The sequence below is a fragment of the Falco peregrinus genome, chromosome 13 (assembly GCF_023634155.1).
Source record: "Falco peregrinus isolate bFalPer1 chromosome 13, bFalPer1.pri, whole genome shotgun sequence".
Taxonomy (NCBI): domain Eukaryota; kingdom Metazoa; phylum Chordata; class Aves; order Falconiformes; family Falconidae; genus Falco; species Falco peregrinus.
In genome coordinates this window covers 13,708,974-13,731,007 of record NC_073733.1, presented here as the reverse complement: position 1 = coordinate 13,731,007, position 22,034 = coordinate 13,708,974, and the positions used below count along the sequence as shown (strand labels likewise).

The window sequence follows — 22,034 nt, the reverse complement described above, 5'->3', positions numbered from 1 at the left end:
TACAACTTGCTGGCAGACTCTTCATTTTATGTAGCTACATTAATCTTTTGAGTGTCAGCAACTCTACCAGTTATCTCTAGGAATAGAGATGGATTTGCTGCTACTCTATTCTTTCAGCCACCCCATCCACAAGCAGATGCTGACACTTAATTAGGACAGATGAGCATGTGAGTGAGCTTTTATCCTTGCTTGCATACCCTAAATCCTCCATTAGAAAAGGTTACTACAGCTGAGGAACATTTTTTTTTTTTTTTTTTTATATTAGAAGATAATGGCTTGGAGCTGCCCATCAAAGGTGATACGAATGTCAGAGTGGAAGCCTGGTCATTCCTTGGGACTGCTCAGAGGTATGCAAGTGGGTAAGAGGCCTCCGGGCAGGAGGCAGCTTCAGCTAGGTACCTTAAGGTACCTTGACATAAGGCAAGTAGGAATGCAGGTACAGTCTGAGCCAGTGAAGCAGCTTGTGAGGAACATCATGGAGCCCTTAAAACAGTGTGGCATTCCAGCTGGTCTTGTCTTCTCACAGCTGGGATGAGGCTGAAAATGTGCTGTTGCCCTCTGCCCTCCTGGTGCTCTGTGTACCACAGCTCAGGAGAGGTCTTGCAGAAGATGAGATCGGTTCTGTGCCTTGGTCACATTGCTTTGGAGTGGGGATGGGTAAGGAGGTCAGAGAGAAAAAAGGGAAGTACAGAGCATGGATTCCCCTGGCCTGGTTAGACACACGGACAGCAAGTTGAGAAAGTCTCGTTCATGAAATTGTGTGGTGTGTACGGCCAGAAAACTTGCATTCAAAGCCTTCAATATTCAGTAATACTCCATCAGTTCTGATGGAACTACTATTTTTCAATGGTATTCTTTAAAACAGTTAATGCAAAAAAAACTCTGGAAAGGATCTTAGGGTTCCTGCTTCATGATTTAAGCCAATCTCCAAAAATGGGGGATTAGGAGGAGACCCTTAAGGGACCTGTCTGTCCTTCACCTGTTCCTCGGGCCCTTAGGGCTTCCTGCAAGCACATAACGGTAGGTGCTGTTGGAGGAACAGTATGCCAAGGTGGATTTGGCTGCTGTTGATCAGATCAGAGTGGATGCCTTCAAAACCTGACATAGAACAGGGGGCCACGCATTTCTCCCAGTAGCTGTTAACACTTCATATGCTGATTTGAGCATTATCCTGTGACGCTTAAGCATTGCCAAGGAGAGCAAAGTGCAGAATAGATGCCAGGCTTGGATGCTTTGGCTCAGAGTTGCTTTTGATGCGTGTGATGGTCTGCAGTAGTGACCAGTCACAGTCCTGCTGTGTTCTGTCCTAACAGCTACGTGGGTTCAGTGCACCTTGTTTGTAGTATGTCGGCCTTTCTTGCTGTCTTGGGAGACCTCCTAGCTCTCCAAAGCTTTCACCATAAGCGTTTTGGCCTATGGAGTAGTTGCCTGCTGAGCAGTAGTACCTGAAGCCAGTGCGAAAACTTCACCAGCTTTTCTGCTTGGTTTCTGGCCAGAGACCTGCTTTGCCCCAGGTGCTTGCTGGCTGAGGAACACTTCTGTGCCACCAGAGATGGGACCATGTGTGAGAGCACAGCGGGGCGCTCTGTTGCCTTACGTCGTGTGGCTGTTGTGGTGGAGTGGCTTGTGTGGGGGGAAGGCAGACTGGGCAGTCAGGAGATGGTGGGGTGCATGCTGCTGGCTCCAGAGCTGTCCTGGCAGGACAATCTGTCCCCAGCTCCCATGTACGGGTTTTTTTCCACCCTCTGCTGCTATGGTAAGACCAGCAGGCGTAGGCCTGATTTTTAATGGGTGGGTTGTAGGAGCTGTGATGGGAACCATTGCTGCAGTGCAGCTTGCTGGTTTCTGCAGGCTGGGGCACACTGTTCCTCCCACCATGAAGCTTGGGGATGGCTCAACTGTTACAAAAGCAGTCCTGGCTGTGCCTGCCAGCATGCCTTTCTGCTACAGGCTGTTGCAAGAAACTCACTGACTGTTTTGAACATGTGCCTGCATCCTCCCCTGAGTAATTCCAGGTAAGGTCACAGTAACCTGGCTCCCGCATGGGTGTGCTGGACATCCGGAGGGTTCCTACGGAGAGGTACCCCAGGCTCTGGCAGCTCTCCTGCTTCCAGCCTCCAGAGCAATAGCGAGGAATATCCCAGTCTGAGCAGATGAAGGGAGCAGGGGACACCAGGCAGGGTCCCAAGCATTGAAGCTGCCAGATGTATGGCGTGCCACGTGGCTTAGAGTCATCTGCTTACTGCAGTGGCATACTGCCTGCACTGCCCTTCCTGGGAAGCCTCAAAGCCTGGACCTTGAGTGCAAGAGCTTCACAGCCTGGCTGGGCAAAGGAGAAGAGCAGAGGGGCTTGATAAGATGAAGGACCAGCTCATGGGTTTCAAAAGCTAAGCTGTAGTTACTGGCGTGGGTGTAGAACTGCCCTGAAGTGTCTGGTCAACAGGCTCTTACAGGCTCGTCTAGTGACACAATCCCCCATACTTGAGTTACCTGCTACAAGACCTACTTGGGACAAGATAGTAACTTTGCTGGCTCTGCGGGAATGGGAGTAGGTGGTTGCTTCATCTCTTGCTTTCCAGCTCTGAGGTCATGTGGGGATGTTTTCTTCTTGTGGGGGAGCTGAGGCTGACAGTTTCCCCTGGCCTTGCCAGCTGCTATGCTGCTTTCTGGTTAGGGTTGACAGCCCATGGAGCCCTCCATCTAGCTGCTGCGACCAGTGCTTGTTCTGCCAGCACAGCAAGCGGCAGCTGCCCTGGCCCCTGCAAGGCCAGCTCTTGGTGCATAAACAGAGATGGAGGGAAAAAGGGAACCTGTTTCATGGCTCCTGAGGGTGGAAAACCCTCTGCCCCCAGCTAGTGCCGTGCTGTTGCAGCCTTCCCTTCGCCTAGCAGGTGGTGAGGATGTCGCTGGGAGCCAGCCCCGGGCGGCGCGGGGCTGCGGATGTGCTGCTTGCACGGGGAGAGGCAAGCCCTGCGGAGAACGGGCTGCTCAGATCATCCCAGCCCTGCAGGGAACAGAGCTGCTTTCACAGGGGAAAGGCTGGCAAAAGGACTGGCAGGCAGCTGGGCTGCTACGGTTAATCGGAGTGCTGCACCTGACGGTGAGCAGGACACCCAGCTGCTCCGGTCTGTGCCCAGCCTTTGCTGGGGCTAAATGGTGGTACAGCAGTGCCTCTCCCACTACTCTCAAGCCAAGCCTGGTGGCAGCTGTCCCAGCACCAGTCATTCGGGCACTGGTGCCGCTGTCCTGGCACCGGTACTGACTTAGCCAGTACTGCCCAGCACCTGTTGTCCTGGCATTTTACTGCCTGGTCACCAGCTTGGCCCAGTACAAGCTGGTCCAGCCCCAGTGCAGGCTCCCCCAGCCTGTGCTGCAGGCTGGGAAAAGAGCTGGTCCTGGGTTTTGGCATTGCTCACTGAGTGAGTGCAAACAAAATGCTGCTTCTTTAGCTGCAGAAGCAGCACCCACACCTCACCCACCTGTGGCCAGGTACCTGGCAGGGGAAAGGCCTCCAGCACCCTCCTTGCTGGAGCACCACAGCCCCTTGAAAACCTTCTTTCTCCCTCTTCCTGTTGAACATGCAACACTGTGGGCGTTACTCATCTGAGTAGGGGAAGAGGATGTAGCTGAGCTGAACAGGACAGGTCCAGCCTTAGTAACCAGCTGCTGGCCCTGGACCAGAGTTGTCAGCCCAGGACCCTGCCATGGCTGGGAACGTTGGGTTTCCTGGAGCTGGAGCCATGCTGGGGCTGCAGTCAGCCAGGCACCACTGTCCTGCCTTCAGAGCAGCTGTGTAAGTTTGGATCCCTTCCCAACATCTGGCAGAAATAAAGCATGCATCCATGTCAAACGTAATATATTTATAGCAAAAATAGGCTTTTTCTGTAGCTTCCATACACAAGGTTTTCTCCCCGTACATTTACGCAGTAAACAGGTCGACTGAAGCAGCGTGCACTGGGCTGACTCAACAGCTGCTCTTGCTTCAGGCTCCCACTTATCACAGGTGGCCTCATTCCCCTTTTGTGGCTGCTCTGGATCCTGTACTGGATCCCTCGTACCTCCCCAGCCAGGGGCTGCGGCATGGGCTGGGAGCAGCCCTAGGATGGGGGGACCAGTGGTGCATGCTCCTGCCCACCAGGCAGAGGGCAAGGCTGGTGCGTGGGCTGTCCCTGTTCAGAATGGGGACAGCCCAGGGAGTCCCCCCAGCCCAAGATCAAGAGGCTTCCTGTAGCTCACCTGCACTGACCACAGGCTCCTCCACCATGCTGTTAAGCAGCAAGTGACCGGACACAGGACCTTAGCCCTCTCGTGGTGGCAAGAAGATAAGATACAAGCCATGTTAACTCAGGAAGCCTCCCTTGTTCCTCCTGCCCCTTCAGTTTATGGGAGGCAGAGGAGAGGCTTCGGGGCAAGCTCCCTGAGGACTGCCCAAAGTCACCTGCGGAAACCTCCAGAGCCTGAACACTGCCAGAGACCTCCTCGCCCTGCTGTCAGAGAAGGCAGAGCACTAGGGCACCCTGCCAGCAAGAACTTCACAGTTTGGAGTTCACCTGGGTCATCTCTTGTCCAGCCCAGAGGGGTTTGGCACATAGATCTAAAAGGGCAGGACGTGTAGGCAGCCAAGTGCATCCCCTCCTCGTCCCAGGCTGGGGAAGGGCCCTCGCTGGCAACCCACCCCCCTCCCTGCCTGGCCACGCAACTCAGGACATTGCAACGCACCCGCAAGCTGCCCGCAGGATGCATCAGCCCAGCGAGGCCAGGCACCGCGGGGCGGCTGGCGAGCAGGGCAGCTGGCGCAGCCAGGGAAGGAAGCCAGCTCTCCCCTCTGCCCTCCCCGCAGCGGCCGAGACCCCGGCAGCACCCGGGTGAGGAGCTCCTGCTTGGGGGGGGGGGGGGGGGGAAGCATCCCTCTAAACTGGCCCCGGTCCCCTCCCCCCTCCCTCTCCCTCCGCATCTTTGGCAGTCCTCCTTGGACATGTTCAAGTCTCCAGCATCACACCGACATCTCAGCAGCACGGACTTGCCTCACAGTTTGGTAATTGCACGTAACGGGGCCACTCAGCGAGCCCCACAAGGCGGGGGGAGGGGGGAAAAAGGAACAAGACAGTCAAGTAAACTAAATTGAGTAATCCCTCGCTGTCCATCCCAGCATGACAGGTCACACACAAGTCCAGGGAGAGAGGCTGCTGCCCGGCCCTGCCGCAGCACAGCTCCCCACCGTTTAGGAGATCATGTACTGGGTGATGGCTTGCAATGCATACAGCAGCTCTGCCTGCATTCGGGCTTCCAGGATGAGCAGGTTCACGTGAACCTAAGGGAGAAGTAAGAGAGGTTCAGGCAGCTGCAGTGTGCTGTGGGCAGCAGTGCAAGCAAGTGCTCACCCAGGCTAGTGAGTCTTTTAGCACGGGACAAAAGATCACCAATGTTTCCAGCGCAGGGCAGCTGCCCCTTCTCCCTGCTCCCAGTCCTGCGGGCTGTGGCTGCCTCCCACAGCCACGTGCTGGGGAGTCCCCAGAGCACTTGGCACCAGCACGCTGGGCTGGCACCACACAGTCCCTGCCACCCACAGCAGCTTCTCCTGAGAGTTACAGCTGGACCCAGAGCTCACCTGGAGGCACTCACCGATGAGGTAATGGCCTTGGAGATCCCAGCACTGCCGATGGCCCCTGTGCTCATCACACTGCAGGCAGCCCCATGCCACACTAAGCCCAGCTCCTTACAAACAGCCAGTTTCCAGTCCCCGCCCCCAGCCTTGGACTGGTTTGGTGGCTCAAAGGTTTCCTATGCACCCCCTGAAGCACCCCAGCCTGTAGCTCCTGCCCATTCCCAGCCCCACTGCAGCCTGTCAGGGCCAGGGGCCAGCTGTCCCACCTTTTCACTGTGCTTGAACTGCTTCCAGAACCTGTCAAACATTTCTGGGTTTGTCTTCTCAGGGTAGCAGGTTACAGTTTTAATGTAAACTTTGAGCATTCGCTCCAGGAGCTGATTCACTTCTGCGTAGTCGTAGTCATCGTACCTGCGGGGACAACAAGGACGAGTCACCGGCAGCATCTTGCCTGTAGTCTGCCCAGGACATGGCGCAGGGGCAGGGGTACACCTGGCAGTGGCCACCAGGCACCAAAGTGCCGTCCCCAAAGCACCCTGCCCTGGCCAGAGAAGCTGAGTACCTCTTCCCTGCCTGGCCCAACATCCAGGCAGGCGTTTCACCTCTGTCTCTTTCCCAAGCCCATCTACAAGACAGCCCGAGTGCCCTACCCTCCTCCCACCTGGGTCAGCTCAGTTTTCTCCTCTGGACCATGAGGATGGTTTCCCTACCTAATGCCAAACATGCAGTGGATGTAGTTCCAGATGCCCCGCTTGAAGACGGAGGGTTCACAGCCCTGCCGCTTGGCCATGGCGCTGCTTTGCAGACCATCCACCATCCGAAACTTCTCATCCAAGAGATGCCCGATGTCAGAGTAGAGCCGGTTGACCAGTGAGAAGCCATGGTCTTCCCAGGAGTAATCCTGTTGGCACAGCAAGAGGCTTTCGCAACTGCAAAAAGGAGCCCAGGACATGTTCCTAGGAAGAAGGTCTGGAGACCTCAGGACACAGCAGAACTCGCTCTAGGGGTGGCTCTGCCACAAACCACAACATCCCTCACCAGGCAGCTTCTGAGCGATTTTAACCCTTGCCTCCATGAGGGTAATGTGAAGAAATTAGCAGCCCCTGGGGACAGAAGTCACCAGTCACTTCCCTCTCCCCAACCCTAGTGGGGCAGCTCCCCTCTCTCAGAGCTTCGCTTCGCTGCTCAGGCATTTTGCAAAAGCAGCTGCGCCACATCCCAGCTGCACGGGCACCCCCACAACCGTCCACTCCCCACCAGGAGCAGAGAGGAGAGGTGGCAGCCCGGGCTGCTGCCTGCCGAGAGAGCAGGAACCTCACCTGGACTCTGAATACCTGCGTCTGATCCTCGTCGCGCCGAGCAAAGTCCTGGTATCCAAAGTCAGGGTCCTGCATGTAGCATGCAAGGTTGGTGGCACCGGTGACTTCCCCGTCGGTATCTGCGAGAGGGGAGAGCCCCACAGATGGGTCGGAGTGATGCTCAGCTGCCCTGTTCCCAGCCGCAGCAAGCATCCAAAGCTGGGCCTTGCTGTGTGTCTTTGGGAAGTGCCACTGCCTTCTTCCCCCGTGCCAGCATCCCAGGAGCCCCTCTCCGAACGATACATCATGGAAAATGTAAGGATGGACATGGGGGAGCAACCCAGGGATGCCATATGAACTCCCACCTTGCACACCCACCTCCACTCCTTGCCCCTCACCTTCCTCTCGGTCCTGCTGCAGCATCCTCGTCTCCTCCCTCCCCTCGGTCTCCACATGGATCCGCTGCATGCGTTCCCGGAGCGAATCCAGCTCCATGCAGGAGTCCAGGGACTGCACAGACACAGGCTCAGGGGTGAGCGCAGTGGTCCCAGCTGTGTCCCACATCCCCCTGTGGACCCACCCTCAGGGGCTCACCCGCTTGCGGTTGATGCGCAGCAGCTCCTGGCTGTAGCCGTTGCCCGCGGTGGTGTCACAGAAGCACTGGTTCCCGGGTGACAAGGGCTTCATTGAGCCTCGGCCCCCCGGCCCTTCATCCTGCTCGCAGCCACAGCCGAAGACAAAGCTGGCAAGTGCATGGCAATGTGCCAGGAGGACGACGGCGTGCACAAGCTCTGCCAGTGACCAGCTCCACTCGCTGATTTTCAGCAGCTTCTGCAGGACATGGACAGACCAGTGATGCCATGCAAGCAGGTGGCCAGGGTGCTGGCAACCCCTGGGGATGCTGCTGTCCTCAGCACCACCCTGGTCTCTGGCTGGTAGCCCCCTCCCCAATACCTCAATGTGCTCCTTGGTGATGAGCCACGGCCGGTGTGCCAGGATCTTGTTGATCTCATTGAGGTTGCGGAGTTTGGGGGGGATGAAGTCGAGGCCGCGCAGCCACTGGGGATCGCCCCCTGCCCGCAGGAACTGCAGCACATGCAGGTTCACCAGGTACCGGCACTGGTGCCGGGCAGCTGCCTGCAAAAGCAGCACGTCAGCATCCCCTGCACTGGTGACACAGGTGTCCTGGGACCCCACACCCACCTCTCGCCCAGCCTCCAGGACATCAGGGTTTTGGCCCCTGCAGAGAAGCCCACAGCACAGGCTGGATGCTGGGGCGAGAGCAGGGAGCCCCATGGGGCTGAGCAGAGCTCCCCATTCCCTCCAGCAGCTCCCAGTGGGGCTCACCATGATGGCGATGTAGTGCCGGCAGTCGAAGGGCAGCGGGCCGTCCATGTGCATCAGGTAGTGCTGAGTCTTGAGGAAGCTGTCGAGGTACTGCGGGTGGTAACCCATCTGCTGGGTCACTGCCTCCAGCCGCCCCCGGCTCGCCAGCACCTTCACAAAGAGGAACTGAGGGCGCTCGGGGTCACTGCCAGACATCTTCACTACCTGTGGGGAACATGTTTTGCTTAGCTCTCCCCAGAGCAGCCCCTGCTGCAGCATCCCACCGCAGCCAAGCCCAGGCTTTGCAAAGGGCTGGAATCCCCTCTCCTGGTTTGGTGCTCCCAGAGGGACACCACCAGGTCAGAAGCCACCACAGAGGGCTCGGGCTGGGGAGCTGGGCAGAGCTCAGAGCTCAGCAGGGTCACTGCTAGTGGGAGGACAGGCTACAAGAAACACAGGTTGGTCTCTGCCTCGGAGAGGGCACTGCCTGGTGGGCAGAAGCAAAGGGCAAACTAGGAGGGATGCTTCCTTGCAGCCTTAGGGGCAAATGCAAGGCTGGAGCAGGAGAAACATGACAGACAAAAGACCTCCCCAGAATGGACCAACCCATCAGCCTCAATGCCAGGCCCCTGCACCACCAGCACCCAGCCCACCCATCTAGCAGTGGGACAGGGGGAGAGCTGTTGAGCCAACTGAGCTGATGCTGGGCTCCTGCTGCAGCAGGCCATGGGACAAGCAATGTCCTGCCACCTGCCACACATTTGGGAGCACATGGAGGGGCGCAGAAGTCTCCCCACGTGCTGCTCAAGGAGACAGTGTGGGAGCAGGTTCTACAGCACACGGGTGCGTGGCACAGCTGACACTGAGTGCGCCCACCAGTGAAAACACAGACGGGCAACGCAGCAAGGGGTGTCCATACACCTCCAGCAGCGCCTGCCCCAGCCCTGCACTGGGGCCCCAGTCAAGCACAGCCCCAAGCCATGCCACCCCAGTCTCTCCTAAGAGGGTGGTCGGAGCTGAGGGCAGGGATGTACAAAAGGTGCCCAGGCAGCTGCTGAGTCCCAACGGCCCCGTTGCCACACCTCATACCCAACAGCGGGTCTGCACCTGCAGCCCACCTGCACCAAGGCTTGGGCGCAGCTGGTGCTAACCCTTATCACACAGAAAGTCTCGGCTCCTGCGCAGGAGCCCAGGCAGTGCCCTCGGATGCAGAGGGTGCACATCCCATCCTGAGCTCTAACCAAAATCTCCCCTGGGAGCAACTGGCCACACTGACACCACTGTCGTCTTCCTCCCACCTGTTTCTCTGGTGCAGTTACCCGAAGGCTGGTGACTGGGGCACAGTGACCACAGTGGCACAACAGCAAACCCGGAACACATCTGCAAACCAGCCCCTGCTCCACCATGACCCTGGGTTGTCACCACTTGCCAGGACACACACACAGCCCTCGGAGCCCTGACCAGGAGCCCTGATGCCCTGTGCCTTGCCTGCAGCTATCTCACTAATCAGAGCCACATCAGGCCTTGACTTCTACAGCAACTCAGTGTGCTGCCCTAAAGCAACCCAGAAAGTCGGAGCAGCACCGGCAGGGATGGCAAAGCCACGGGGACAGAGCAGAGCACACCAGGGTGAGAGGGACAGAGAGGGGGCTGAGCTGCGAAGCAGCACGGAGCAGTTGCACCCACAGAGGCAGCAGAGGAAGCAGCTCAGGCTATTTTCTGCTGTCCTGCACTTCTGAAAAACACACCATCAGTCAGGGTCAAGAGATTTACTTGATGCCATTTGGAGCTTCCTCTTCACTTTTGGCCAAAGTGGTCCAAAAAAGACCCCGAAGCCCAAATTAAAGTGGGGAGGGATGAAGAACACCAGCTTCTCTGTCCCACAGGAGAAGGTGCAAACCAGAAGTGACCTGCAAAAGTACCCCCAAAGTCCCTGTGCTCAGGGAACGAGCTGCCCCGAGGACACCCACAGGCTACAGCCACTGGTCTTCCCCTTCTGGTGGGCAGAGGTGGAGGAGCCGGGGGGCCCTTCGGCTCCCCTGGCGAAGGTAGTTCCCAGCGAGGAGCTGTGTGACTAGCCCATGGCTCAGCCTCTGGGGCCACCAGCTCTCCTTGTTCTGCTTGTCCAGGTGATGATGGAGCAAGCAACCAGGCAGACATAGCTTGGGAGGATGAAAGGCAGGTCCCCGGTCCCCCGGCTAGGCTCTCCTGCCTGCTCCCCACGGCACCAGCTCAGCCCAGGGTCTCTCCTGCTGGCACCACCAGCCGCATCTCCCCGAGCCTTGCTTACCCAGCCTCTTGCATCGCCCCCAGAGTCACCTTCCTCACCCACCCTAGCCATAACCCTCCTCCTCCTCCCCCCCTATGCCCACTTTCAGCCCTGGGTGGTGGGAGCATCACCCCCTCCTACAGCCTCTCTCCCGGGGAGGGGGGGGCTTTCGTGTGTTCAAGCCCCCTGAACCCCAAAAGGTACCCCGAACCCATACCCACCGCCAGCCTCACCCCCTCCCTTGCCGGGCAGGTGCTGCCGGGGGAACGATGCCCGGCGCTGCCCGGGCAGCCAATCGCCGGGCAGCACTTTGCATGTAAAGCAGGCAGGAGGCTGGGGGAGCCCAGCCGGTCCTGCACCCTGCGACCGGGAACAAGCCCGGGCAGCGCCGGGAGCCGCGGGAGAGGGGCTGGGAGACCCCGCCTCGCCCCGCGACCGGCCGGGCAAGACTCTGCAGTGTGAGCCCCGCCAGCCCCCGGGGCTCCAACCCCCCCCGAGGCGAGACCGCGGCTCCGCCGGTACCGGTGACTCCGCCGGTGATGCTCGCCGGGGCCGCGGCGGGGCACTTCTCACCCGATCCCCCGCCCCGTTTCTCGAGGGGACAGCGGAAGTGCTAGTGCCCGCGGCAGGAGTCCCTACAGCGGTACCGGGCCCGGTGCCGGCAGCCGGTAACCGGAGCCCCATTGTGCGGGCGGCGGCGGCGGCAGCGCCCCCGGTGCGCGGCGCGGGCAATGCAGGCGGAGAGAGAAAAACAAGTTTGATTGGCAGTGATGGAGGCACGGCGCCTCCCGCATCCCGCACAAAGGGAACGGGGACGGCGCCGCTGCACCGGCACCAGTGCCGGTACCGGGACGCCGGCCACCGCATCGGGAGAGCGCGGCCCTGCGCACCGCCGGCGGGAATACCCCCGCCTGCTATTGTCGCAGCCGACCCGGTGGCGGCGAGCAGGGCCGGACCCGGTGCTCCGGTACGGGCTCCGGTGGCGGCGGGGCGGGTCCTACCTGCCCCGGCAGCCGCTGGCACCGGCTTCCTCGAGGGTGCTCCACGCTCTGAGGACACACGATCATGGTGAGCCCGCGCCGTGCCGTGCAACGCCGTGCCGTGCAGTGCCGGTGACCGGCGCCGGTCCTGCCCGCCCCGTCCTGCCCGCCGGCAACGCTGAGCCGGGCACCGCGGCAGCCCGAGCTGCGGGGGGGCGTGTCCGCGGCTCCGCCTCCGCCAATCACTGCTGCGAGGGGGCGTGGCCTCATTTAACACGCCCCAGCCTGCCGCGAAGGGGCGGGAGCCCAGCGCACCACGTGGCCGGGGGTGAAAAGTTACCCGTCCGTCAAGCTCGTAGGCCCCGCCCACCTGGGGCAGGGGGCGGGGCCGAACCTGCCCGCCACGGGGTGGCGCTGTGGGGCCGGGGGCGGCTGGCTGTCCCCTTGTCGCCGTCCTCGTCCCCTCCCGTGGCTGTCGCCCCTCAGCCGGGCCCTGCCTGGCCCCATCGATGGCCCCAGCCCTTACAGAGCCTCAGCACCGCCTGCCCCACCAGCCCAGCACTGGCCGTGCTCTGGAGGGTGAAGCCACCTTGGGCCGGGTCCCCTCTGTCCCCACTCTGCCTGAGCCTCGCCCTGACACCTTCCTCGGCACCGCGAGGCAGCATGCTGGGGGCTGCGGCGGGAGGCTGAGGGGCTGCAGGGACAACAAGGCACAAGGATGTGGTCATGGGGATGGTGGGATGGAGCTTGGGGGGTGAAGGACAGGGCAGCGGGCCGTGAGGCTGAAGGCGTGTGGGGATGGCAGGCAGTGGGACAGGGAAGTGGGTCATAAGGGTCCTGGCACCTGGCACAGAAGGGCAGGGGGTGTGGGGGTGGCAGACATGGGGGTGGGGCAGCTCCTGCCGTGAGCCACGGGGCTGTGAGATGCTGGATGCTGCAGGGGTGGGAAGGTCCCCTGGGCAGGGCAGGCCTGTGGCTGACAGTGTCCCCCTGTCCCCAGGGCAGAGGTGGCCTCGGTGAAGGTGGGCAAGGCAATGCTGGCCAACCTTGGGGGCCACCAGCAGCCCCTTACCACCGCCCCTTGGCCTTGCACCATGCAGGGCGTTGTCTCCCTGTCAGGCACCCCACTCCTCTGACACCTCTGGGCACCTCTGCTTCCTGAACAAGCACTGGCCCTGCAGCAGCTGCAGGGCCTGGGCCACCAGAGGTGGGGCCACAAACTCCGTGGCAGTCCCTGACCCCAGTGCCAGGCCCCCACACCTGTGCCCGCCCACCCAGCTGCTCCACATCCCTGTCCCCTTGCCCACCTGTCAGCACTGGGCCAGGGTGCTCCAGCAGGGGTGTGAAGGACCAGCACAGTGTGCCCCTCCTCACTCCTGCCCCACCACTCCATGCACTGGCAGGACTCCCAGGGGCTGGGAGCTCCACTTGCCTGAGCACCTACCAGGCACCCCAAACGCCACCCTGCACACACAGTAGGTGGCACGCGCCTGGAGGAACCCACTAGCCTTCTTACCCAGGCTGGTCACCTGGAACAGCACCTCGGGTGTGGGGATGATGACATCTGGAAAAGCCAGGGAGCAGGGGTGTGGGCTGCCAGCATGGCAAGCTGAGGACTCCCCACCTCACCACTGCGTCCATGTCACAGGGAGCCTGTGTGGCATCCCACCGGAGATGGGACAAAGCACCGGTGCTGCTGCCAAGGCTGGGTGGGGGGGAGCTGCAGCCCTGCAGCCAGGGCTCACTGGTGTCAAGGACCTCCACCATCCTTCTCGGGTAGGAGAGCAGCCACAGGAGGTGCAGTTGGTGTTGGCCAGGAAGTTCTGGTCATCTGCAGAGAGCGGTGGTGGCTGAGAGCAGCAGCTGGCCCTGGCAGCGGCCGCACAGCCCAGAAGCTGAGCCCACTGCCTGGTGAGGCCGTGGTGTGTCTCCCCCGTGCCCAGGCAGCACGCACCCGGATGGCCAGGAGGGGACTCAGCCCCATCCTTGAAGTAGCTGAACATGCTGCTGCTGTGAGCCCAGGACCATGGGAGTGGGACGGTGGGGCTGGACCCTGCCTCACAGCTTTTGCGAGGTCAGAGGTGAGTGGGGGCTCTGCTGGTGGTACCCCTAGACCCTGCAAGAAAAGCCTGGCCAAGCCCCCAGTGCAGCAGAGTTTTATTGCAGCAGCAAACCTGAAGCACAGGCGAAGGAGAGGCAAGGCGTGACAGTTGGGCTCACCTGGTGCCCCGGGGCAGCAGCCCTCAAGGCCAGGGGTGACATGGTGGCTTGGCCCCTCTGACCCTTCGTGCTCCTCAGCCCTGGCGTCCCCATCAGTTAGCCAGTGGCTCCTGCCTGCTTGGTCACAGCTGCCCCCTCGCCTGCCCCCTCGCTGGGGTACATCCCTGGGTGTGCTTGCAGGCACTTCGGAGCAGGGAGGGTGGCTCGGCAAGCCCCCAGCAGGTCCAACACACTCAGTGTGGCGGCCCACAGGAGAGCAGTGTGGGAGCCCATCAGCCCTCCCACGGCTCTGCTTCACCGCAGCAACCCCGTGAGGGATCCTGCATGCAGGAGGGCTCATGGTGAGATGTCACTCTGCTCTCCTGGACAACCCCAAGGACAGGGCAGGTGCTGGCACACTGTGCAGTGCACCCAATGCATCACACAGAGCACCCAGTGCAAAAAACAGTGCACCCAGGGGACTACCCACTGCCCCCGATGCACTGCCTCCTGCACCCATTGCGCTGCCCCGCGCACGGAGTGCAGTGGGCAGTGCACCCAGCACACTGCGCTCACCTGGCACCCTGCAAGTGCACCCAGCACCCTGCAGTGCAGTACAGCTGCTGTGTCATGGGGGTCCAAGTGTGGCCGTGGCAGGGAGCAGGGCTGGGTGTCCCAGGCATTTGGTGGAGACAGGGTGGGAGCAAGAAGCGAGGCATGTGAGGTGGTGAGGTTTCAGGCAGCGGTGGTGCAGAGCATGTGGGGTGCAGGGGTGCAGGAGTGCATCACACTCCCGTGTAGCTGTTCTTGTAGGGGCTATGCTCATGGGGGGTGGCCACAGCCCCTGACGTCACTGGTGGTGGGTGTTTGCTGCTTTCCCAGAGGGGCTCGTAGCTCTCCTTGGGGGGCAGCTCACTCACATAGCAGATGTTCTCGCTGTAGTTGGGCTTGAAGCTCTCCAAGATATCTTTGGGGACTCCAGCCCATTCCTCCAGAGAGCAAAGCAGGGTGAGAGGAGCCACCACCCAGCCCAGTCCCAACCCTGCAGGGCAGGGGGTGAGCCCAGGGCAGGGCTGCCCACAGCCGCCTTACCTGGAAGTTGCCATTGTGGGTGATGAAGAGCTCATCGAAGTTCTTACTAGGATTGGGGATTCGGGGCATGAGGATGACCCACACCCTGCACATAAGAGACATGTCAGAGGGGAAAGGCCCCAGTGCTGCTGCCCCACACCAGCCCCCCATGCTCACCTTTCCATGCGCACCAGTAGGATGACAAGGACCAACAAGATCAGGCAGGAGGCAATGGGGATCAGAACCGTATGGATCCAGGACCAGTGTAGCTGGTCCTCCGCCATGCCTGGAAAGAGCCGGGGTGACATGGACCCCTGACCAGTGCACCATGCCAGTGGCCCTTTGTGGGTGGCCATGGGAGCTCGGCATCATCCATGGCAGGGCTCAGCTGGGACTGGAGGATGGAGAAGGGGCCTGTCCTCAAGCCATGTCACTTTGTCACCACAGCTGGCTGGTGACCCTGTCCTGGACCAGCCCCGCCAGAGCAGCTCTCCAGAGCTAAGAAACACTGGCAAAAGCCAGCAGGTCCTGCTGGCAGTGCGTGTTTGCCTTGCAGAAGTGCAAAGGACACAAGGGCTGCTGCCATTGCCTGTGCCCCAGGCACCTGGATGGGTCTCCCCTCTACAGCCACTGCCTTGGGCCAGTTTTCCGCTTGCTGGCCACCCCTTGCCTGCTGAGCCCCACCATGCCCCAGCCTGTCCCATCCACCACAGCCCACAGGACCTACCCTTGCTGGTGGAGTTGCTGCCCCAGACCACGGGGATGCTCCACTCACTCCAGAGCTTGGTGTTGCCGCAGTAACTGTTGATCTTGCTACGCACATAGAAGGTGTAGTACTTCTCGTAGTCCACACTGGGGAAGGAGAAGATGTCTCCTTTCACGCGGTGCTCCTGCAGAGAGACATGGGCCGTGTGATGAGGGCCAGCACTGCCATGGAGGCTGGCGCACAGCTTGTCCCTGGACACAACCACTGGGGTGCTGCATCCAGGGGACTCTCACCGTCCAGCTGGTGTCCTTGTTGCTCTTGTACTTGACAGCGTGCTCCAGGCACTGGGCTTTGGGGTACAGGGAGGTCCAGCTCAGCTGCAGCTGGTTGCTGCTCATGTTGCGGATTGTCAGGTTGACAGGTGCCTCCGGTTTCACTGCAAGGCACAGGTGATGCCCAGTGAGTGCTGTCCCCCATGCCCTGGTGGCCCTGCTGCCACCTGGGGTGTGATGGAGCAGCCCTAGGGACTGACAGCCCTGCTCCTGCCCCACAGCAGCTCCACAGAGAATGGGTGCCCTGCACCACTCCATACCCAGGTCCTGCAGGTCCATGCGCTCACTTCGGATCTCCAGGGTCCTGCCGCCAAGGCTAGCATTGACAAGGACACGGAAAGGCTGGAACTGGATGATCTCACTCTGGTTGAAGTAGCAGCCAACATTGATGTCCTGGTCCTGCAGGTAGTGCTTGCACTCTACCACAGGGGACCTGTTCTCGTACCTGTGCAGCAGCAGGTTACTGGGGCTCTCCAAGACCCCGCACACCCCAAACCTGCCCCAGGAGCCCTCTCCCCAGAACATCCCTTCCTGCTTGCCCCAGAGACAGAGCCTCCCCCATGCTGAGCTCAGGGAAGAGGAGCAGGCCGATGCTGAGACAGCAATGCTGGCAAGAGCCTCCCGTGCAGGGACCCACTGCTGGACACCCTGCTGTGGGACTGGCTGTAGGGAAGAGGCACCTACCAGTAGTAGAGGGAGTAGTTGGCCGTTAGCGTCTCTCTGCTCCCCCACGTGCAGGTCATGTAGTCCTCATTGAAGAGGACACACTCTACTCCTGCAAGAGACAGACACAGGCATTGTGGTGGTAGGCAGCTGCACCAGGGCCCACGGATGGGCTACACAACACGTGCCAGGAGTCCCTGCACACCCCTGTCAGCTTTCCTTCATGTGAGCCAAACAAGCCCAGCTCTTCCTGGTGGAGCTGCAATGCAGCCTGCCTGCAATGCCAGTCTCACTCCGCCCCGTTCACACACGCTGTGTCAGTGATGCCTGGGCTGCTGGCAGCCCCACATCTTCCTCCAAAGGACTGCCAGCCAAGCAGCTGTCTGTCCTGCACCCATACCGTTAGCTCCTCTTACTCCAGATGTGCTGTTTTGCCCTGGTTCCTCCATGTGATCCCCTTAGTCACCCTGTGGCTCCTGTTTGCAGCTCATGGCATTGTGGGACAGGACAGAAACCCCTCCCTGCCAGCCCATTTTGCTTATCCCATAAGAAAACTGGGGATTTCCCAGGATTTTTGCCTGATAGACATCCTGGCTAAATTCATCTTGCTGTTACCCTTCTGGGTGCTTGCAGGTGCCCATGTGTCCCTGCGGCTGGGTGATGGGTGCTATGCTGGGCTGTGCTTCCCACTGCAGAGCTCCTCCACCACAGGGCCAGGGGCTGAGCCCAGAGGGTTGATCTCTGCAGGAAACACTGCTAAGCCCCCGGAGGCTGAGCAGCTGCTCCAGGTGCCCATGCTGGCTCCTCTTCCCCCTCCTTCCGCTGTGCTGTGCCAACCCTGATCCTGCCCACACAGTCAGAGGCCACATCCTGGGCTGGCTGGGGGCTGCAGGACCACCGGGGTGGTGCTGGTCCCTGCATCAGTTATCACACGGCCGTGGGCATGGCTCGCTGTGGGACAAACATCTCCGATGGACCAAGATGCCACACAGAGCCCTGGCAAGTGCCAAACCAGCTGCTGGCAGATAACAGCTGCCCTGGAGGCTCCCAGAAAATGGAATTTTTCCCCCTAAAAATCAGACAATGGGACACCTGGTCCCTTCTGAAGTCTAAATGCATCAGCTAGTGCTGCAGAGGCAGGAAAAAGCCAGAGCCAGGCTTTCCTGGCTTGTAGTGTAACAAGATGGAGTGAGCAGGTGCTGTGCTTGAACTGTTTCTGCATGCGAAAATGGAGAGCACCTTCCCAGCAGCCCAGGAAGTCCAGGGATACAGAAGGGCTGCATTTCCATGGAAAGCTGGTATTTTACTGACAGCCAATCAAGAAGTGGATCTTTTCTTGGAAAACAACGGCTGGGGTGAGGGTGCTGGGTGGAAAGAGTATCCGCTGTGCCCTGTCCCATCCCCTGCTTGCGCACGGCACTGCTGACGTGACTGGGATGGAAAGTACAGCTGGTGCAGCTCTGATGCGCAGGGCTGATAGGATCTGTGCATCGCATCCTGCTGCTGCCCCCCGCCCTGGCCCGCCATGGGGGACCCCCGTGGCCAGGGTCCCTCCTGGCAGCACTACCTGCTAGGCTGGCAGCCTCAGGGCCAGCAGAGCTGTGGGGCTGGGAGCTGTGGGGCCAGTACAGCCATCAGGCCAGGAGCCATCGGGCCAGGAGAGCTGCAGGGCTGATAGCCATGGGGGTGGTGGTGCCAGTGATGCTCTAGCGCCGGGGTGGGAGTAGGGGCACCCAACGGGGTTTCCTGACACAGCCCAGCTCTCCCAGAAGCCCCACTGCAAGGGGCCATGTAGTTGCTGGGGGTCCTGGGGTCCACTGGGGGGTCACGGGGTCTCCAGTGCATGCCCCAATGGCTCGCCAGCCCACTGCAGCCCCACGTCCTGTCCTCCTCACCCGCCACCACTGTGGAGCGACATCCCCTGGCCTCACCAGCCACAGGGCACTGTGGGCCTCTTGCCCTCCCCCAGGGCCCACGTGCCCCCTTACCTGGGGGGCTGTGGGCAGCAGCAAGGTAGGGCCCCAGCCTGCAGAGGAGGAGGAGGATGGGCACGACGAAGGTGCCGGGACCTGCCATGGCGGGGTGAGCCGTGGGACGCGTGCAAACAGCCTTAGCGCGCAGCCCACTGCGCATGGCTGCCGGCTTCCGCACCCACGCCGCTTCCTGCCCCGCAGCACCCGCCACCGAGGGACCCACCTACGGCTGCGCCCAGCGAGGTCCCACGGCCCACCCCAGCAGGGCCCCACAGCTCGTCCCACCGGGCCCCACCATCCTTCCTGCCCAGGCCCCATGGCTAACCACTCTGGGGCCCACCGCCTGCCTCACCCGGGCCCACCCCCACAGGGCTGCCCCCCAGCAGCAGGCCCAGCGTGGGGCTCCCAACCCACGGCCCAACCACGGGTGTCCTGGGCTGGGTCCCTGAGAACTGGGCAGGACTGGGCATCACTGGGGCAGCGCCAAGGGCAGCTGAGGGGTCACAAAGGGCCTCACGGGGGCAGTGACGGGAGGTGATTGTGAAGGTTAACGACAGGGGGGATGGCCAGGGCACAGCAGTGGGGGTATGGCCGGGGGGATGGTGGCCGTGGGGCGCACGGGGCGGTATCAGGGGCAGCGGAGGGGGGCGCTGCGGGCCCCCAAGGCTAATGACGAAGCTAGCCGGCGGTGGGGGGCGGTCGTGTGACCTCAGCCCAGCGCAGCTCCTCCGCCAGGGGGCGCCACCCGCCCCTCGGGCCGCCCCGTCCATCTTCGACACTTTCCGCCTCCGCTCGTTTCAGACTCGGGCCCTCCCCGGCGGCACTCGGGATTCTTCGGTGTTCCTCGGCCAGGCTTCGGGACGCTCCGGCTCCCCTCGGCGACGCCCGTGACAGCGGCGCGGCGGTCGGGCCTCTCCGGCAACGCTCGGGCGGCCCCGGCGCAGGGCGCAGGCGCGGGCGGCCCTTGTTGTGGCCCGGCCGCCCCTGTCCGCCGGCTGGCCCGGGATGGCGGCCTTCGGCGTCCTCAGCTACGAGCACCGCCCGCTCAAGCGCCCGCGCCTCGGCCCGCCCGACGTCTACCCGCAGGACCCCAAGCAGAAGGAGGTGCGGGGGCCGAGTGTGTGGGGGCACCTGGGGTGCGGGGCCGCTGTGCCGGGGCTGGCCCTGAGGAGGGCCCGGGGGTGCGCTGGGAGCCCCCGGGGGGCCTGGCGTGGGGGTGGGGAGCCCTGCGCCCCGCGGCGGCTGGGTGAGGGGGCTGGCTCTCCCCAGGACCCTGGGCTGGGGGGCGCTGGCCGAGGGACCCGCGGCTCCTGTGTCCCAGGACCCGCCTGGGCGCTGCCTGGCACCGAGGGCCTGGGGGAGGCCGGCTGGGGCCCGCCGGGCCGCGCCGTGCTCTGGCCCCGCGCTGGCCAAGCGCCTGGCAGGGTCAGGGGCTGCGGGCGTGTAGCCGGGCCCTGTTGATCGTCCTTCCCCTGCAGGATGAGCTGACTGCTCTGAACGTCAAGCAAGGCTTCAATAACCAGCCAGCAGTCTCTGGGGATGAGCATGGCAGTGCCAAAAATGTTAATTTCAACCCAGCGAAGGTGAGAGGCGTCGGGATGGTGTGGGGGTTTGGCAAGGCCTGATGTCTGTACGAGCAGGCTGCCGGGTCCAGGGGCAGTACTGGGTCTCATTCCTTTGCTGTGTACAGAACTCTTCCCTTTAGGATGGGTGTTTTAGGACCGAACCCTCTGTCCTTGTAGAATCAAAGTTCATCATACTTTTGGAACTGTGTCCTACCCCTGAGAGAGCAGTTTCTTGTCTTGCTCTGTACATCTTAGCGGCAGGTTTGTTATCTGCAGTCTGTGTTAAACCAGCATCTAAAACTCCCTGTATTCCATGAATAAAGCAGAAGACTAGGATACCAGAAGCAGGAAACTACTTCTTATTGGTTTGGTTACATCATGGTCGTGGTAGAAGAGAAGTCAGATTTCTTGAAATATCTGGCAGTTTAAACATGGGTCATAACGGGCTTCAGCGCCATTTTTCCAGTCTCTAAAATCAAGATGTTAACTTCCTGGCCTCCCTGGCAAGAGGACTAGTAATGACCTGGGATGGAAGGCAATCAATAAGCACAGTATGTTTGTTTTCCTTGGCCGATGTCTGAGAAGCCTTCTGTCTGTTCTGACAAGTATTTATACAGAGTTATGTCTGTCTCAACTTGAGTCCCTGCTTGGCTATTGTTTATGTTGACTAGAAGCATTCCTCTTTCCAAGTATAACAAAGGAAATTATTGGCAGGTTTTTTTGTGTCTCAAAAGTTGATACTGATGAGACTTCTGGTAGGAATGATGAGTGAGATTTTAAGCACATAGAATAGATCTTTGACCTGTGAAATGTAATTCAACTTTTTTTTTTCTTTTTTTTCTTTTTTTTTTTTTTTCTAGATCAGTTCAAATTTTAGCAGTATTATTGCAGAAAAGCTGCGGTGTAATACACTGCCCGACACTGGAAGACGGAAGCCCCAGGTGAATCAGAAGGATAACTTCTGGCTGGTGACAGCACGTTCTCAGAGTGCCATAAACAACTGGTTCACAGATCTGGCTGGAACTAAGCCCCTCACTCATCTTGCTAAGAAGGTATGTTACAGCAGAGGCTGCCTGGCAGGGCAGAGCATTTAGGCTATGCTTGTTTCTGAAGTGTTTGTATAATAGAATGTTTTTACTATTGGGAGAAGTTTATTCTCTCTACATCTTTTGAAGCTTTCAGCTTGAAGAACTTACCCAGGATATGTAGTGCACTGGCTATAGTTGTCAAAGAACTGGTCCCTCATCTGTTGTTTGGAGTTTGTGTTCAGCTTTGTCTTTTGGCTTGTATGATACGACTGATTTATTTTGAGTTTTGGATGTTTCTCAGAAGAGCTGCCACTGTTGCCTTTGGTCTGTTATTTTAGATTTAGGACCATTTGTATTGTGGAGGGTTTTTCAAGTTCTCAAAAGTCATAGTGAGAATTACTGGAGATAATCCTAGACTTCTGTTTCAGTGACTCATGTTTCTGGTTTTAAGGTGAGAAGAGTATGTGTATTACAGCTTGGTCTCAGCCAGGCTACAGCATTTCTGTGCCCTGGGGTCTAGAGCTAGATATTTCTCTGGTAGCACTGAATTCTACAGATTATCAAAGAAGAAAGAAAGGTCTTACTCTGCCGTATTATGAGGCCTCATAGCAAGGGGAGCTGACTCTCTGTCAGGGTGGGCTTATAAACAAGAACTCGTGAATCTAACATGCATTGTGGAAAAACAGAGCGCTCGGGTGCGAAACGTTAACAGAACACATAGTTTAGAAGCTGGAGTTTGTCTGCTCCTTGGTGTTCTGAGTCACTCTTGGGGAGGAAAAGAAAGTAGTAAGACTTTCCTAGAATCTGTCTCTATAAACTTAGTCCTTGTGTCCTTCTTTGCATATTGGCTGTCGAGTTTCTTGAGGTCAGTGTGAAAGCTTGTACCTTTCAAGGTCTTCCCCAGTTTTCTGCAATGAGTTCCATCAGTTTTCATGGACAGAGACATGAAAGCAGAGACTGTTGGTAGCCAAGTAGCCTGTGTCTTTGAGGCATCAGAGAATAAGTGGGAAGAATGTAAG

The 22,034-nt window shown here is 59.8% G+C and overlaps 3 protein-coding genes across 11 annotated transcripts in view; 1 reads left to right on the top strand and 2 right to left on the bottom strand.

The window, feature by feature from the left end:
* Nucleotides 1-3,839: 3,839 nt before the first annotated feature.
* Nucleotides 3,840-12,324, bottom strand: LOC101922833 (sestrin-3-like). 2 transcript variants are annotated; one of them, XM_055818294.1, is made up of 9 exons: nucleotides 11,500-12,324; nucleotides 8,251-8,454; nucleotides 7,858-8,040; nucleotides 7,498-7,734; nucleotides 7,302-7,413; nucleotides 6,940-7,043; nucleotides 6,316-6,506; nucleotides 5,872-6,016; nucleotides 3,840-5,311 (listed from the first exon to the last, which is right to left on the bottom strand). In XM_055818294.1, the coding sequence occupies exons 1-9, from the start codon at nucleotides 11,746-11,748 to the stop codon at nucleotides 5,222-5,224; spliced, it is 1,515 nt and encodes a 504-aa protein (XP_055674269.1). In that variant the 5' UTR covers nucleotides 11,749-12,324; the 3' UTR covers nucleotides 3,840-5,221. The 2 variants fall into 2 exon arrangements, with proteins under 2 accessions (XP_055674269.1, XP_055674267.1); XM_055818292.1 differs by having other exon boundaries at nucleotides 6,925-7,043; nucleotides 11,500-12,320.
* Nucleotides 12,325-13,618: 1,294 nt separating this feature from the next.
* Nucleotides 13,619-18,598, bottom strand: IL2RG (interleukin 2 receptor subunit gamma). The gene is made up of 8 exons (XM_013299535.3): nucleotides 18,438-18,598; nucleotides 16,471-16,561; nucleotides 16,047-16,231; nucleotides 15,748-15,890; nucleotides 15,476-15,638; nucleotides 14,926-15,034; nucleotides 14,770-14,854; nucleotides 13,619-14,666 (listed from the first exon to the last, which is right to left on the bottom strand). The coding sequence occupies exons 1-8, from the start codon at nucleotides 18,580-18,582 to the stop codon at nucleotides 14,463-14,465; spliced, it is 1,125 nt and encodes a 374-aa protein (XP_013154989.3). The 5' UTR covers nucleotides 18,583-18,598; the 3' UTR covers nucleotides 13,619-14,462.
* A 633-nt stretch (nucleotides 18,599-19,231) lies between these two features.
* The window catches only part of MED12 (mediator complex subunit 12), a 36,568-nt gene continuing 33,765 nt past the window's right edge, over nucleotides 19,232-22,034 (top strand). For 7 of the 8 annotated variants that reach the window (XM_055817920.1, XM_055817915.1, XM_055817921.1 and 4 more), the window contains exons 1-3: nucleotides 19,232-19,526; nucleotides 19,901-20,005; nucleotides 20,848-21,039. In XM_055817920.1, the coding sequence (XP_055673895.1) occupies nucleotides 19,428-19,526; nucleotides 19,901-20,005; nucleotides 20,848-21,039 (396 nt within the window). In that variant the 5' untranslated portion in view covers nucleotides 19,232-19,427. The remainder of the gene's footprint in view (nucleotides 19,527-19,900; nucleotides 20,006-20,847; nucleotides 21,040-22,034) is intronic. The other variant, XM_055817917.1, reaches the window with a different exon arrangement.